This window comes from Panthera uncia, chromosome D2, assembly GCF_023721935.1.
Source record: "Panthera uncia isolate 11264 chromosome D2, Puncia_PCG_1.0, whole genome shotgun sequence".
Lineage (NCBI taxonomy): Eukaryota > Metazoa > Chordata > Mammalia > Carnivora > Felidae > Panthera > Panthera uncia.
The window spans coordinates 60,072,665-60,091,210 of NC_064818.1; the positions used below are offsets into that span (position 1 = coordinate 60,072,665).

At 34.0% G+C, this 18,546-nt stretch overlaps 1 protein-coding gene across 4 annotated transcripts in view; it reads left to right on the forward strand.

Annotated features, from left to right (window-relative positions):
• SLK (STE20 like kinase) overlaps window positions 1-18,546 on the forward strand; it is a 54,994-nt gene that overhangs the window by 25,020 nt on the left and 11,428 nt on the right. For 3 of the 4 annotated variants that reach the window (XM_049645693.1, XM_049645696.1, XM_049645695.1), the window contains 9 exons: window positions 2,171-2,243; window positions 2,404-2,598; window positions 3,365-3,446; window positions 4,711-4,839; window positions 5,176-6,549; window positions 8,510-8,640; window positions 8,845-8,968; window positions 10,873-11,052; window positions 13,404-13,496. In XM_049645693.1, the coding sequence (XP_049501650.1) occupies window positions 2,171-2,243; window positions 2,404-2,598; window positions 3,365-3,446; window positions 4,711-4,839; window positions 5,176-6,549; window positions 8,510-8,640; window positions 8,845-8,968; window positions 10,873-11,052; window positions 13,404-13,496 (2,381 nt within the window). The remainder of the gene's footprint in view (window positions 1-2,170; window positions 2,244-2,403; window positions 2,599-3,364; window positions 3,447-4,710; window positions 4,840-5,175; window positions 6,550-8,509; window positions 8,641-8,844; window positions 8,969-10,872; window positions 11,053-13,403; window positions 13,497-18,546) is intronic. The other variant, XM_049645694.1, reaches the window with a different exon arrangement.

The following is an 18,546-nucleotide window of genomic DNA, read 5'->3' on the forward strand; positions in this document are numbered from 1 at the left end:
AGAGAGAGGGAGACACAGAATCGGAAGCAAGCTCCAGGCTCTGAGCCATTAGCCCAGAGCCCGACGCAGGGCTCGAACTCGCAGACTGGGAGATCGTGACCTGAGCTGAAGTCGGACGCTTAACCGACTGAGCCACCCAGGCGCCCCTGTTTTCGTTTATTTTTTGATAATAATTTTGATAGAGTTATTCACCAATTATTTCATTATTTTTATTTATCCTTATTATAAAATTAGGAATAATTATATGAAATGACACTTCCCTTCAACTGTTTGGTTATTCAGGAGTGTAGTTCATATGGACAAGACAGGAAAAATGCTTGATTCCTTCTTTTTATTTATGTAACTTGGAAGACCATGAATTGGTTCTCTCTCATCCTCAATTAGTGACCAGTATTTTAAAAAATATTAATTCATGAATTTAATTTATAGATTTCAAATCTATAATTTTTTTAATGTTTATTTATTAGAGAGAGAGCATACATGTGTGCGTGTAAATTGGGAAGGAAGGGAGGGAGGGAGGGAGGGAGGGAGAGAGGGAGAAAATTCCAAGCAGGCTTCATGCTTAGCACATAGCCTGACTTGGGGCTCGATCTTGCCATCATGAGATCATTACCTGAGCTGATAACAAGAGTTGGGTGCCCCCAGATCTATAATTTTCATCCTTATTGAAGCTTAACATTGTACCATCTTTGGTCAATGGGAGCCTCTTCATGTTGGTATATTAATCTTTTTGATATGACTTTAGTAGCCTTTGATAGCTTCGTTATCAATATCGTGTAACAGTCTAACCTGTTAGGTTGAGATGTTTCAGGCTTGTCTTCTATATTTCTTGCCTCCAACCTGTAATTAGCCATTTCTTTAAGAAGTCCTGGGTTTTTTTTAGTAGGATGTGGTATTTCAAGATTATATCTGGGGTACTTGGGTGGCTCAGTCAGTTAAGCATCCGACTTTGGCTCAGGTCATGATCTCACAGCCTCTGAGTTCAAGCCCCGCATCAGGCTCTTTGCTGATAGCTCGGAGCCTGGACCCTGCTTCCAGTTCTGTGTCTCCCTCCCTCTCTCTCTCTCTCTATCTCTCTCCCTCTCTCTCCCCCTTCCTCCCTCCCTCCCTCTTCTGCTCACACTCTGTTTCTCTCTCAAAAATAAACATTAAAAGAAAAAAAAGACTGCCTCTGAATGTTAGAGGTACTTAACAGTTTATGGATTGGTCATCATTCTGGGCCTTTCTAGAAGACAAAGCTAGGCTGTCATATGCGTTTCTACATATTTTCTGATCAAATTTAGGATAAGATGTGTTTTATTTTCTTTTTAACCTAACCACTTCTGTATTACATGTATATCTCCTTCTATCCTCAGAGTCCTGGTTCTTAAGGACATTGATGATAGATTTATAATATCCCATAATTACTCATTTTAGTCCTGTTTTCATACGTTTAATGCTCATCACTGGTCCTTAATGTTAGTATTCTCTGTGATCATGTTGGTTGTTTGAAGTTCATTCTCTGGTAGATAACTCTGGAAGGGCTCTCCAAGTTCTTATATAATAACGGTTCCACCCATATTTATACTTTGAAGGTCGGTTTTGCTGGATAGAAAATCCTTGGCTTACATTTTGTTCCTTGAATCTGAAATATCTTACTCTTATTTTTCTGTTCTAAGTGTTGTTGGAAAGTCTGATGATAATCTGATTTTATGTCTTTTTCAAGTTATGTGCTCTTTTTGCCTAGATGCCAAAGAATTTTTTTCTTCAAGGACTAATAATTTGACTATACTTTTCTCTAAATATGCTCTTATAATATTTATGCTTTTCACACTGTAGGAAAAATGTTTATGTCTGTTAATTGTAGTATGTAGTACTAGTTGTTTTGAAGTGGGTAGACTGGTTTATTTTAAAGTTACTTTTTTTTTTGATCAGTTCTGAAGTATTCATGATCTGAAGATGTATAAAGGAGGTAGTAGTATATTAATGATGGGATATTTTATTTGACAGTTATTTTGGAGGGGGTTTGTCAAAATTAGGATGGTAGAGAAGTCACTACTCTTTCTGTTTTGTTTACCCTTTAATAAGAGTGGCCTTGTTAAAGACTTGAAATGCTTTTTCCCTGTGTGAAATACAGTGAGCTTTGCTAAAAAACTATCATTAATACTTTTGTATCATTGCTTATTTCAAGCGGATTTTGGAGTATCAGCTAAAAACACAAGGACAATTCAAAGAAGAGATTCCTTTATCGGCACACCATATTGGTATGTATTCATCTTTATGGATGTACTACTGTATTAGTTATGTTAGAAGCTATTATCACTCATTAACTTATCTACATAATTGATTATACTGTCTTTTATGTGGCTTGCAATCAATATTCTTAAGCTAAACATCTTAACTTTCAATTCTCTGTCTGTACAGGATGGCTCCTGAAGTAGTCATGTGTGAAACATCTAAGGACAGACCCTATGACTACAAAGCTGATGTTTGGTCCCTGGGTATCACTCTAATAGAAATGGCTGAGATAGAACCACCTCATCATGAATTAAATCCAATGCGAGTGCTGCTAAAAATAGCAAAATCTGAACCCCCTACATTAGCACAGCCATCAAAATGGTAAAATATTCTAAACAAAACCTTATACAAAGCAAAACTTGATGTTTTATTCTTCGACCTTTTCAAGGGTAGATTTAGTTACATGGTACAAAGACTGTATGAGTAGAAAACTTGATTTTTGGTATTTTTTTTTAAGAGTTAAGGACCATAGTTGTGCCTGGGTGGCTCAGTTGGTTGAGCATCCAACTCTTGATTTCAGCTCAGGTCATGGTCTCACGATCATGGGATTGAGCCTTGCTAAACATGGAGCCTGCTTGGAATTCTCTCTCCCTCTCCCTCTGCCCCTACCCTACTCATGTGCATGTACTCTCTCTCTCAAAATAAATAAATAATCATTTAAAAAAAAAAGAGTTAAGAACCATACAAACTCTTATAACTAACTCTTCTTATAAATTTGAAATCAGTGATTTGAGTTCTACATGAAACAACTGTATGTAGTATAGTATTTACTGTGAGAAAGTGAGGCATATATGTGGTTGATTTATATTTGTGGAATTTAATATAATAGAAGAGTTTGTGATTTTTGGCATATATGACTATATCACAGTGGCTAAAACTATGACTCTACTTATATTTAATTTTGTATTTACAGATGATACTCTAGTATTTATCTTAATTTTATTTTGAAATCTTGGTATTCTCATTAACTACTTATGTTGAATTAATACAATTACATACATAAAATACAAGCATAACTTATCAGAATTTTGTTTGATTTTAATAACAAAGTAAAATAGAATGTCATTGTTAAAATTTCATTTTGAAGGTCTTCAAATTTTAAGGACTTTCTAAAGAAATGCTTGGAAAAGAATGTGGATTCCAGGTGGAATACATCTCAGCTACTGCAGGTAAGATCAGAGTAATATGACAACAGCAAACTGTGTAATTATTTTAATATCTCATTGAGAAGAGTACAATTTCAGATTCAATATATTCTCTTTTCACTGGAGTTTCCCTATGGAAACTCAGAATACATTGTAAAATATGTTGTACGCATACAATGTGTACAACATATTTGAATACAAGTAACCATTTGCTTTACAAACATATATGCTGCCTTTACTAAAAGGCATTTAGCTTATAAGTCATTCCTTTTGTGCTTTTTTGATTCAGTTGTGTTCTTTTTATTTTGTTAGTTATTCCACTTTGTTAGTTACTTGCAGTTTTTCTCTCCAGTTACTAGAAAGCAAGCCCCTTGGGCGCAGAGGTCATGAGCTTATTGATTTTTTTAATATTTCTTACAGTGAGGATAATGTTCAGTAAATATTGCTGACTTTTTTAAAAAAAAGTGTTAAAGCGATTAGATAATTTTGTTTTATAGCAGGACCTATTTGTAATATTTGAAATAGGAATTTGTTACATAATATAGGTGCACAAACAAAATGACAAATCTTGAGGCAATTACTGTTAGGTTGAGTTACTGTATAATTCCTGCATTACAGTGTATTAAGTTGATCTGTTTATCTCAGGGGAAAAAAGCAGAAGAAATTGCCTTCTTCTGTGCAACAGTACATCCCTAGAACACACTTTCTCTTATTATTTTATTACCCTCACTTTAGAAGGTCTTAGTCTGTGACAGACACTGTTAAATGCTGCTGAGTATACAAAGGTGAATAAAATTTTTTCTTACTCTTAAGAGTGTTAGAACCATGTCCAAGAAAGCAGTTATTTGCAAGACTCTAAACAAAACTCTAAGGCTTTTTGTAAACATTTTATTAAGGATTATACAGGATTTAAACATACTGTTGTTACTTTTAAAGAACTAAAAATGTACCAGTTTGAAACTTTTAAAATTTAATTTAAATTTAATTTAATTTAAAATTTCAAACATACAGAAACGTACATGTACCTGTTATCCAGATATGTGGTACCATTTTTGACCTATTTCCTTCAGATTCTTTAAAAAAGATGTATAGTTGTAGGCAGTCCCTATTCCTGCTCAATCCCCTTCTTCTTCCTTGCCCAGATGTAACATCATCTGAAGTTTTTTATATTTTTCTTACTCATGTGTTCATATTTTTACCGCATAATAATGTGTATTTTTTGTGTTTGAAATTTTATAAGCCAGCATTTCAGCTGTTAGTAAGTGTGTTCTTCTTAATGATCAAACAGCATCCTTTTGTTACGGTTGATTCCAACAAACCAATTCGAGAGCTGATTGCAGAGGCAAAGGCTGAAGTAACAGAAGAAGTTGAAGATGGCAAAGAGGAAGATGATGATGAGGAAACAGAAAATTCTTTGGTCAGTATTTAGAAGGGAAATGTCATTTACGTAATATTGAGAGTTGGGTTTTGAGGTGTGATTGCACCTGTATGTAAGGATTAATTGTAATCGACAGCAGTACAAAAGTGTTAATTTTAGGGGCGAAGATTAACAAGTTTGCTCCTTGCTCACCATTTTTGTCCTATTTATTATGTGAAGATTTGTCAGTTCTTTATTTTTATAACTTCATCAAATTTTAATTGAGATACTAAATCATGTATGTATGTTTTCAATATTTATTTATATACAAAATATAGTTTTGGTCACTATCTTGAACTTAGTTTTAACATTAAAAATGTACAAAATCTTTTTCAGCCAATACCTGCAAGTAAGCGTGCCTCTTCTGACCTTAGTATTGCCAGCTCTGAAGAAGATAAACTTTCACAAAATGCTTGTATTTTGGAATCTGTCTCTGAAAAAACAGAACGTAATACTTCTGAAGATAAATTTAACAGCAAAGTTCTTAATGAAAAACTTACCACAGATGAACCTGAAAAAGCTGCAGAGGATATTAATGAACATATTAATGATGCTCACTTAGAAGCTATGGCTGAACTTGATAATAGGACAATAGTAATCAAGGAAAATGGCAGAGAGGAGAAGAGACCCAAGCTTGAAAGTCTTCCTGATACAGAAGACCAAGAAACAATGGACATTAATTCAGTCAATGAAGGAAAAGAGAATAATATAATAACTTTAGAAACAGATATTGAACAGAGTCTGAAACCTGAGGAAGAAAGGGATCAAGAAAAGCAACAGATATTTGAAAATAAGATTATAAAATCTGAAGAAATTAAAGATACTGCTATTCAAACAATGGACTTAGTTTCTCAAGAGACTGGAGAAAAAGAGGCAGACATTCAGGCAGTTGAAAATGAAGTTGCACTTACAAAGGAAGACACCCAAGAGAAATTGGGAAAGAATGATGAAACTCCAGAAGAAGTGATCAGCCATATAAGCGATGTCATAGGAACAAATGAGGCAGGAGATGTTGCCCAGAAGGCAGTTGAAAACAATGCTGAGGATGCTCAGAGTAATGATGGGAATGAAGTGGTTGAAGTAGACCAGAAATTAGTAAGTAAGCCCACAGAGGGTCCTGAGGCTGGTGGTTCTGAGGAAGTTCCTTTTAAAGACATAGTGGAAACTAAGGAGATAGATCAGAAGTCTTTGGAAGATAAAGATGAAGAACAGTCACTCAGCAGTTTAGAGAACATAGTGAAAACCAGTGAGGAATCTGGCACAAATGAAGGTGAGGAAATTACTGAGTCCAGTAGCACTGAAGAAATAGAGGTCAGACATGCAGTAATTTATACTGACCAAGAGGCTTTAGGAAATGAAACTCCAGATGCTCATGAAGCTACTGCTCAGATAGATACAGAGCAAAAAGCAATTCCATGTGAAGTGCCAATTGAAAGAGAACCTCCCGTGACTTCCTCTTCACAGCCTAGTGAACCTCAGCCTGTTCCAATACCCAGTATTAATATCAACTCTGAAGATGCAGAAAATAAAGGGGAAATAGGTGCTTTATCAAAAACTGAAACCATGTTGCTTCCAGAATCTGAGAATCAAAAGGAAAATGATACTGATTCAGGCACTGGTTCCACCGCTGATAATAGCAGCATTGACTTAAATTTATCCATCTCTAGCTTCCTAAGCAAAACTAAAGACAGCGGATCAATATCTTTACAAGTAAGTGTACGTGGGCCCTTCTTTGTCATTTTGGCAATTTGCAGTTTATGTGAAGTATGTTTTGAAAATAAAACAGCACTAAATCAGTGTAGTACTGACCCTATAAGATTTGTAAGGCCTATGAAGGCAATCAACTAAAAAGCCAAGGAGAGAGATAGATACTGGATGTAATCATAAATTTTTTGGTAATATCTACCTGTTTTTGCCAACTTGATGTAAACGGTGTAAGTTACTTGGTGTGGTTGGATTATTTTATTGCACATATTTAAATATATTTTAGCAAGAATCCATAATCTATGAAAAAATTGAGAAATTGAAAGAATGATCTCTTTAAGCACTTTTAGGATGTAAACAGCCCTCGATTTACCAGTGGTCCATAGGATTTTGCCACCTTGGTCATAGTCCTCACAGCTGCCATGAGAACCGATGTGGGAAAGCAAAAAAACAAAAAAATCAAAAACTAAAATGCAAAAACACTTGGAGCTTTTAGAGCCATTCTCAAATCTTAATGTGTTTAAGAGTTACCAGGGGTATGTATGATTAGGGATGTTGACTAGACTTGTGATCATTCAGCAATATATGCAAATATTGAATCATTATGTTCTGTACTTGAAACTAACATACTATTATATATCAAGTATACCTCAACATGAATAAATTATTTAAAAACAGAGTTTTAGAGGGAGCTATGTAGAGGTCTAGGGTGGAACCCAAGAATCAGTATTTGTAACATAAGATTCCATGGATTTCTGATACAGGTGAGTCATGTATTACTTAGAGACTCTGGGTTGACAGCAGAAAAGAGTAGAACAACTTAGGAAACTGACCTTAGGAACAGGACTCCAGGGCATAATTGCAGCAAATTACTACACATATTGCATAGATTGTCTTCAGTTTTCAGTTTATTTTGTTTCACTGACTGGAATTCCATTAATCTGAAATTTATTCACTGACTTAATAGCCTTTTAAAAAAATCCGAATACTTTTTTGAGAATTAAGGTGATATTGTGGATACTTTAGTAAGAACTGAAGAAATAGAAAGTTTAGATTTTCAGTGTGGTAGATAATATTTTGGGAGCATGCCCACTTTAGATTTTAGGGGAAGCCTGGATAGGGTATCATAGTCCAGGGCTTAGGAAGAGAAGTGTGAGGATACTAGCAGCCTGGAGAGTCGAATAATAAGAGGTTGCAGAACCATGCTTGGAAAGTGCCAGAGACAAACTAAAATCTAATGCATTTTGAATTTAGTATTTTCGCATTCCACTTTTGCTCCCTCTGCTTTTAAACCCCTTCTCCTATATCAAAACCAAGTAATTATCTGCTGTCAATACTTACATGTTTGCCAAACTGTGTTTTTTGGAGTGTCATACTTCTGTTATTTCTATGTGGATTTGAAAAGCATTTGGATGAGGAATGGAATTTGGTCTTGATAAAGAATTGTAGGCAATAGCTATCAGGCAGTAGACATTTTATCTTTCTAGTAACTCAAGAATCACACATTCATCTCTGTTCCTGAGGTGGAGGAGGGCTGTTGATAATATTGTTGCTGATAAAATGGATTTTGATTCCCAGTCCAGGCAGTGTTTAAAAATTACCTGGGGAGCCTTTTCAAAATGGAAATTCTCAGCCACCCTCAGACCTATTGATTTAGATTCTTTTAGGGATGAGCCCCAGGCATTCCTTTAAGTGTTTTGTTAGTGGTTCTAAAACTGAAAAGCCAGAGGTATCTGAGAAGTTACAAGATCAAAATAAGAAGAAAAATGATGAACATGTAAAAGTTATACTAATTAGTCATTTATATGAATTGTTCTTTATGATTTGTGCCTAATTATGATGTGGTATAAAAATTATATGTGTACAGTTCTGTGTTTTGTTCTTTTTTTTTTTTTTTTAAGAAGAAAATATTTTCTGTCTCCAGTATTTTCCATATAAAGCCTAACTAAAATAAAATCTCACTCAGGAAACAAGAAGACAAAAGAAAACATTGAAGAAGACCCGCAAATTTGTTGTTGATGGCGTAGAAGTGAGTGTAACCACGTCAAAGATAGTTACAGATAGTGATTCCAAAACTGAAGAGTTGAGGTTTCTTAGGTGAGTAGAGAACATAATTAAAATCGTTTTTGTGACTTCTTTTCAGTTTTTGCAAAGTGTAAGAATAGAAGCAAGAGTAAAGTCTTGGCTGATTATTCTTACTACTTTTCCATTTGAAAATAGTATTTTTTAAGTTTTTAAAAAAGTATTCAAAGGTGTAATTTTTTGCTGTTTTTCCCTGTTATTGATATTAAATTTTATCAGACGTCAGGAACTTCGGGAGTTAAGATTCCTTCAAAAAGAAGAGCAAAGAGCCCAACAGCAGCTCAATAGCAAACTGCAACAACAACGAGAACAAATTTTCCGGCGCTTTGAGCAAGAAATGATGGTAAAGTTTTAGATTTTGTATCCTTTTATTAACACTGAAATTTGATGCTTTAAAAAAATTCCACTAGCATGTTTTAGAACTTGTTCTTTGATTATTAGATTTTCTCTGGCTTTGTCAGTATTTCTGGCCTTTATTTCTTCAGTGTTCTGGATGCTCTTTTTTTCCTCCCTTTGGCCTGAAAGGATTTTCTATCTTAGGCTTCCTGTCACTGACTTATAGTGTGATAGGTGTCTTCCATTTTCCTTTGGTTAAAATTTGTTGTGAAAACCTGGAATCATGAAGCTGGTAGATGGTTTACAAAGTTCTTAGGTGGGCCTATTTCTGGATACTTTTTTAGTGTTATAATTTGACCTCTCAGATTTAGAATCCAAGAATTTTTTTCCAAATGTTTATTTTATTTTTGAGAGAGTGCACATGAGCAGGGGTGGGGCAGAGAGAGAGGGAGACAGAGGACCCGAAGCAGGCTCCATGCTGACAGCAGAGAGCCTGATGTGGGGCTCGAACTCGTGAACCGGGAGATCATGACTTAAGCCGAAGTTGGAAGCTTAATTGGCTGAGCCACCCAAGCACCCCTAGAATCCAAGATTAATTTTTTTAAGTTTTTTTTTTTTTTTAACGTTTATTTATTTTTGAGACAGAGAGAGCACAAGTAGGGGAGGGGCAGAGAGAGAGAGGGAGACACAGAATCTGAAGTAGGCTCCAGGTCCGAGCTGTTAGCACAGAGTACTGATGCGAGGGCTCGAACTCACATACTGCGAGATCTTGACCTGAGCTGAAGTCGGATGCTCACCTGACTGAGCTACCCAGGCACCCCTAGAATCCAAGATTTTAAAGGCAGTCTAGAATAGTTGTCTTCAAACCTGGCTGAGTATTAGAAATACTTGGGGCTTTTTCAAAACACACTTCTCTGGCTCCTACAGGTAAGCTTCCACATCCCTATTCACAGCTGCTAGAGAAGTTCGTGCTGATTAGTCAAGGGTAATTGTCACTGAGTCTTTTAATTATTACCTTGTGTCCAGAGTTGGAAAAGGAATCAGTAATGTGATAGAAAATTCCAGTAATTTATTTAAACATCTAGCTTAGTGTAAGTTAGAAAACTGATTATTTCAAATGTTACTATATTCATGTTTTGAAAATAGTTCTTTTGCTTTTCTTGTAAGTGGTAAGAATTATTTTCTGTGAAGTGTGGTATTGTTGATTACATTTGTTGGATTGTAACAGAAAATTCTTAGGAAAATAATGAATTTTTGTTCTGAGTATTTTTATAGTATTGAGCATTCTATTTTAAAGAACCTTATGAAAACTGCATCTCTTTCCCCAAAAAATATTTTCCAAAGTGTTTTGCTTTTTATTTTTTAAAATGCCTTTTACAAATATTTAACTCCACCTATATCCAAAATTATATTATACTCAAGTATTATGTAAGCAGGAATCTTTTGTTGAAAGATTTATGATTTCAAAAGATTTGTTTCAATAAAAGGATGTTTAAGAATCTTAATGAGGAAGAGTAAATCTGAATATCACAAGCAATTGTACATTATTAAAGTAGACTTTGGATAACACTTTTGATTTATCAAAAGTTTATTGGATAAATACTGAAGTTTTTCTTTAGTACTTTAGCACTTTTAACACTTTCCTTTAGTACTTTAGTACTTTAGCAACTGGATATTCTTCTGGATGGTTTAAAAATTTTGAACATTCTATAATAGAAAAAACTATTTTTTGTGTAGAAAAAAATGAAATGCTCATATTTTTGAAAAATTCCATAATGTGTTTATAGCATTCCACTTGTGCAGTACTACAAAGGTTGTATGTCATATCACTACATTTAAATGCTGGTTATGTACTCTTCAATACATGAGTGATAGACAAGTTAAATGATCCTGAGCCACATTATTTTACAGAGCAAAAAGCGTCAATATGATCAAGAGATTGAGAATCTAGAAAAACAGCAGAAACAGACTATTGAACGTCTAGAACAAGAACACACAAATCGCTTGCGAGATGAAGCCAAACGCATTAAAGCAGAACAAGAGAAAGAGTTGTCCAAATTTCAGAATATGTTAAAGAACCGAAAGAAGGAGGTAAGTGTAACTACTACTTTTAATTATTAAAGGTTTTTTTTTTAATGTACACTTAAGACTAAAGAATTAGGAATAATACTTGAGAGTTACATAGCACCAATTTATTCTTTTTTTGTGGTCTTCCCAACAGTCATGTAGGGTAGTAGTAAGGTCAGGTGTTAATCTCATTTTACTACCAAGAAGACTGTAATAGAAGAGCTTTTTAATGGTCCCTTCAAGTTTACAGACTATCATTAAATGTCCAGCTAAGCCTTGAACCAAGTTTTCAAATTAAGTCTAATCCATTTTCCTTCCAATCTATCATTTTCCTTTATTAGCAACAGTTAAAGCCTCTGTAGAAATTTCTTCTTTCACGAAAGCTCACCATGTTGTGTTTGTAGGTGGCAACAATAATTCATCTATTTATTTGTAATATTTAATTCATGCTTAAAATTTTTTTTCTTGGTTAGCTTGATTGCCTTTCATGAATGTTGTATTAAAACAAAAGCTCAGTACCCTGAAATTGGAAATAATATCTGTAAGTTCAACAAGTTGAGAGCTACTTTGAAGAATCACGTGTGAAAAATACCTGTGTAAAGTCATTTTATTACAATGAATTTTTAAATTTTTCCTAAAACTGTTCCATATTGTTATAGGATCTGTGCTATTACTTACTATGAAAGATTGTCATTGATTCAGAAAGAGGATTTATATATTGTAATAGTGTCTTATTTGCCCCCAAATTAAAACAAAAGAGTTTTACATATTAGCAGAAGTGGTTTTATGATTTATTCTATACTTTTAGTGTAGGGGGAGAATTTACTTTTTCATGATATGAAAGACCCCAGGGATAATCATTATGATTAGTTCTATTAGGATTAGAATAAAAATCTCAACCAAACTAGTAAATGCATTTTCACTTTAGTTATACATCTAAAGCACCCAAGTTAATTGGCTTTAGCATTTAAATTGTGTATAAAACTGAACATCATATTGCTGAACTTGAGGATCTACTTTAAAAAGCATAGAATCGAACATTAATATAGTACATTCTATAATTTCTTTAAGTAAATAATGAAATGGTCTATAATTTTATTTGATGTGACTACCATTTCTAAAAATTAGTTCTGTTACTGTTTAATATTTCACATAGTGTTGCTCTGTTTACCATGATATATGATGTTACTGAGGCTCCATATCAGTTTTCTTGAAACTAGGGGAAGTTTTTATTGAGAGCTTATTTTTTAATACCAGGTTAAATTTTAAAAAATTTACAGATAAATATATGATTTAATCTTAAATATATAAAAGTTTGTAGTTATTTTTACGGTTTTTGAGCTTGGAGAGTTTTAGCTAGTAGACATATTTGAGATCGCAGTATGCATATTTTAAATAACTATATTATGTTTTTTTTTTTCCTTATTGCTAAATTTCTTGCATTTGGGGAGTCTCTTCCTTTTAATGGTGATTTGGTTTCATGAGGGATTACTGATGGGGAATTTTAAATACACTCTCTTCAATCAAAATCAGTCTCTTTCACAGACGGTCAATAGCATGTGGTGATTTGGAATCTGATTGCTTTTGGTGCTTCTACTTGTGAACACATGATTGTTTTTCATAGTTGGATTACAGATCTATTGTTAGGTGGAATACGTATCTAGGATTTTGAAATAATTAAAAGAAGGAGCTCCAAATTATACTTCATTTTATAATATACTTTATTTGGTATAATAAATCATAGCATACTACACTGTTACTTTATGAGTACTTTATAATATTGATTTTAAAGTTGACAAGTTTGGCTTACATTGTCAACAAAGGAGAATGTTATTCTAATGCAACACAAAATCATCAGACATGTTTGTTTTTATCACACCGTATATAAAATGGTGTGTTGGATGAAAAAAGAAAACATAGTATCCATTTATTTCTCCTTTTGTTTTCTTTTGGTCTCATTAAATGAACTTAATTTAGACTTATTTCTTTGGTTTTATCGAGCCAGTTACGAAATTTTGTACTTTTATAAATGGCATTGACTTTCCTTATTTTCAGCATTTCAAACAATGTCAGTAGATGTGTTCAGTGCTGCTAGTAATCCTTTACTGATTGTCTTTGGATCTTTAAGAGAGAATAATATGTAGGGATAATTAGGCATCTGATTAACCTTTATATGGTGTGATGTCCCTTTCTGCACCGAGATTCAGCATGTTCTATCCTTTCATTCTTTTTCACCAAACTAACACCTATACTATTGCATGTTGAAAGGAACTTTGTATCAGCTTTAATCTTTGACTTGTAGCTTGTCTGCTACATAAATGCTTGCTGTGGAGAAAGTATTATTTCCCCACCTCCTGCATGCTTATACACTGTAGGTTATAAATGAAGTGGAGAAAGCACCCAAAGAGCTGAGAAAAGAGCTCATGAAACGCAGGAAAGAGGAGCTTGCACAAAGCCAGCATGCTCAGGTAACAGCAGCAGCTTAATGCTACTAAAAACAGAAAGCAGCATTATTCTCGCAGCTTAATAAACCATGGTGGAAAGGGTAAACTCCTACTGTAGTTATTATATGATGTTGAATTCTCCTAATACAAAGGTTCCCAGGGCATTCTTTATGTAGAACTAAATTCACATGAGATGGTGACATTTCAGTTGCAAATATGAAATTAAGTGGAATGTTTGGAAAGCTGACTCCGGATGAAATAAACAAGGATGTTGATGTATAATTCACTGTATTCTTATTATAATCATGAGGGAAACTTATATACTTAAGTAGTAATGTCACTGTTTGATAGAAGACTTTTATGACAAAATATAGAGGTTGAGTGTGTAGGCTTTGTACACATGAAAAGAATGACTATTTAAAAGACCATTGTTGGGGCACCTGGGTGGCTCAGTTGGTTAAGCACCCAACTCTTGATTTCAGCTCAGGTCATGATCTCTCGGTTCGTGGGTTTGAGGCCCGTGTCAGACTCAACGCTCTCAGCGTGGAGCCTGCTTGGTAGTCTCTCTCTCCCTCTTTGCCTCCCCCTCCTTGGCTCATGCTTGCTCGCTCTCTCTCTCAAAATAAATAAACTTAAAAAAAAAATAAGGCCATTGTTTTTATAAAGTTGGGAGTTAAAAGAAAAACCATAAACGGTAATGTTAAATGGTAGATCAAACATTTATTTTACTATTAAACTCAACATAAGCAACTTAAAATCAGATTTTAAATACTAACTACATTGTTTTTCTTTTTGATTCAGAATCCCAGCAGTTTAAAAAAATATTGCCTGTATAAACTTGATTCTAGGTTATGATAAGGATGAGCCAATTAAGATGGGTGAATTCTCTACAAAACTAGACAAGCTAGTACTTCAAACAGATTTTTTTTTAGCATTATCTCATGACTGTATGAGGTCTTTTTACTAGGAATCATTTTTCTTTTAATTAAGTTTGCATTCAATTTGGAAGCAGAGAGGTGAGCTCAGTTTGTAGTTATATATGTCAAAGGAAGAAGAGACATGGATTATATGTTAACGGTTGCTTTAAATTACCAATTTAATGTGGTTTTATGTGATGTAAAAAGTGGTTCCCAAACTTTTACAGACCCATGTGAAAACATGGAAGAAACAAAAACCACTGGGGACCGACAAATGGAATGACATTTAAAATTTTTTTATTTTTGTCCAGAAGGATATTTTAAACTACTGTTTAAAAATTTAAAGGAAAGAATATCTTAACACCATGAAAAATAAGGGAAGTATTTTGGAATTTAAAATTTAACAAAACTAGCCTATCTGAATAAATTTCATGTTTTGGGGGGGGGGGGGTTTGGTTTGAGGCAGTAAAAAATTTTGTCTTGGCCTAGTGTGGGGATTACTAAAGTGTTAAAGCAGACACAACATTTACTGTGTCAAGTGCTGTTCTAAATGTTTCTCCTGCATGAACTCATTTAAACTCACAACATGTGAGATAGTTACTCTTATTACCTCTATTCTTCAGGGGAGGAAATGAAAGCTCCTCTGAACTACCACAGCGTACTGCCTCTCATGTTTAAACCGTTATTTCTGTGCTTAATCTGAACTCTTTATCAGCTTAGTCCAGTGGTTATTGGTCATGTTGTTAATAGGTGAAGAGGAAGTCCTTGCTTCACACATCTAATTGTGGATAATTTGGATTTCAAACAAGATAAGACCAATATGGTTTTTCCTTGTACAGGAATGTAGGCCTTTTAGATTCTAAAAGGTAATACATATTTCAGATGCTAGAGTTGACATTGAGAATTTAGTGTTGAAGGAGTTAAGTGATCCCATGCTTTAATAAAATTTTGTTGGTTTATTTTCATAAAATTTTGGGGGCTAGCCTGTATTTTCAACTAAAGCTGAAAGCAACAGTAAATTTCTTTCTGTAAATTTAATGAAAATTTAGTAATCTAACAAATTTAAAAGTATTTCTCTTTAGCTACTGCTTTACATGAAGGCGCTAAAATGATAACTTGGTACCGCATCTATTTTAAACATTTTGAGAATTTGTGAATAATAGTTATATAGTCATGGAGCCAGAAGTATTTGATTGTCTAGTCCAGTGGTTTTTAAACTGTTCTCCCAAGAGCTGTGGAGTCTGGAAGAAGCACCTCAGGGATCCTTCAAAAAGAGAGGACTGGGGGTTCTGGGTCCCTGCTTAGACTTTAAAGCAGCACTGCTTTTCATCTGTTTCGTACATTTTGTGGTACATTTTTTGAAAGAGGGTTTGACTGGTTTAAAAAACAACAGCATAAACTAGAGTTTGGAATCCACTGATCTCATTCAAAACCTTTTTACAGATGAGAAAGAGGCCTCTCTGTTAGGTACCTTGTTCGAGACCTCCTGAAACTCAACATTTGTGTAATTATTCTTTCCATTTACAAAAAGTCATCAGCTGTATTCTCACCTGGGAGGTGCACTGTACTCTGACCCGCAGGGTGTTGCTCAGGCCATGATCCGGTCTTTTCAGTTGTCCTCTTGCGCAGTCTCCAGTGCCCAGCTGCAGGATGTAAGTCCCACGCATCTGTGGGAGGATGCCTTCTCCCGTTTTATCTGCCTTTTCTTCAGCTCACATGTGCCTTTTCATTGTTCGCTTTATTTGTTAAAGCCTAGAAGATTGATAGATGATAATGTCAGTAATGACAGTAGTAATCTGAAATGAACTTGATAGTATAGTATTCTTCAAAGCGTTTTCACATTTGATTCTTACTGCCTCCACCCTAATATAGGGATGGAGTGTATCCATTTTATAGATAAGGAAATCGCAGCACAGAAGACTAAGCTGTCCACTTGAAGTCACAAACCATATTAATGGTAGAACTGGGATTAGAACACTCCGAACAGTGTTCTTTTTTTCTACCTCACCACAAATTTTGAGATTTTCATTTCCAAGAAGTAGCTTCCCAGGAGTATTTTATAAACTTTGCACATGTGAGAAATTGAATGCTGTGATTAGATTTTTATCTTTGTGTGAAGTGACATTTTGATTTTATATATGTTATATATATGTTTTAATTATGGATATGGTCAGAAAAGGCATATTAAATGTGATTATAGTTCCATTTAACTTTAGTTTTCACTATTCAAATTGTATAAGGAATAGTGAGTTGTTCTTCCCCTTGCTGTAGTTTTAAATTAAGTCTGGAATTCCAGGCTGTATTCTTTCTCACAGTTTCTGTGGGGAAGTGACTAGCTGACTTAATGCTATAATTTTTGTTTTTGATGTTTGATATACACAACTGGAGTAGATAGAATACAGCTTGATTTCACCCATTCCTTTCCCCTCTCCTGAAATTAGACTTATTTTTTTTATTATTATTGGCAGCTGTTGGACTCTGTAGTTTTCTAAAGAGTAAGCAAAACAATTTTTTTTTTAATGAGAGGGAGAAATTATGAATTAAGATCACTTTTCTGATCATTACCATTTTTATCCTTTGAATTAGAAATAAATTCTGTACAAATAGCCCAATATAACATAACCCTTTCTTATAGTTTTCTAGAATCCGAAGTTGTGTTTTTAATATTTATAGTTGTCTGATTAATATGACAAAATTCCTTATCAGCATTTAAACTTACACTTTTAAAGGGTGCATTTTATAGTTTCTGTGTTGATTTAAATTATTTGTTACTTTTATTGATCAAATCCATCTTTTTTTTTTTTGGGTAAATTTGTTCAGTCTTTTTGGAATGTAAGATCACTTTTCTTTTAGATCTTAAGAATAATTTCCAATTACAAATTCCAATGTGAATGTGTTATACTTGGCTTTTGTAGTTAGGAAATTTAAAGAAAGCTCACTAATACAAAATTTTATTTCTTTTGAAGTAACAAAATATACGAATTAGTATGTGAGGGACCTGGACCTTTCAGGTAATTTTTACCTTTAATATAGAAGATTATTTGAGGTGCCTGGCTTGCTCAGTTGGGAGAACATAGGACTCTTGATGTTGCGGTTGTGAGTTCCAGCCCCATTTTGGGGTAGGGATAAATAAATAAAAATAAATATAGAGATTAAAATAAATGAAGGAAGGAAGAAAAGAAGAAAATTGTTTGCATAGTATTCTTGACTATGTAATTATCCAGACTTTGCTTAATTATTTAAGTCCTTGACTCTGTAAGACAACTGGTGTCTTTGCTAATTCTCATTGTTGAAGGCACTTGCATACATAGCCTACCTTGACTCTTACCTGTCAACTCTTATTTTACTTTCTGGAGCAGCACAATGGTAGTTCTGCCTCCTTCTGTATAGCAGTCTTAGCTCTTATTTTCCCCTGATGGATTAGCTGCTTCAGGACAGGCTTCTGTAATTCTTTCCATTATTCATTGTGTGGCATGGTTTCTAGACCCTGTATTCACAGCTTCCTGTTTTCTGTGGTTTACTTTTGAACTTCTGAAAATGTGATACTAAGGGAAGAGACCCACTATTCTTTATGTGGGCATACAGAACCAATTTGGGATCACTAGAATGGAAGGTCCTTAAAGGCAGTACTGTCTTTTCTTAATTTTAGTAGCCCCTTTAGTGGTACAGTGCCTAGCATTAGTAAGTACTTAATAAAGATTTTCTTTGAACTGGACTGTCATCTTGCTTATCTAGACAAATATAGTAATATGACCAAGAATTGAACTCACAAGAAATTCCATTTACTTTTTTAGTGGCACTGGCATGTATTTACTCTTCTTAATTTTCACATAAATATTTATTCACCCTCATCTTGTACTTTTGCATTTATTTGAGTCTAAATGTGGTATTTATATTTATGGTAGTTAATTTGGGCCCATTGTTTCTGTCTACAGAGATATTTTTTAAAAGTCCTTTATACAAGTTAATGGTACAGATGTGAAAACCTTTTGCTATATCTGCAGGTTATATTAAGTTATAGATTATATATTAAGTATTGTACAAGTTTGTACATAGAAATTTTACTATGAAATTAGAGAAACAATTTTGTTTTTATTATGTGATATTTACTGTAGGAAAATGACCAGCTTGAACAACTTTCTTTGTTATAATTGCCT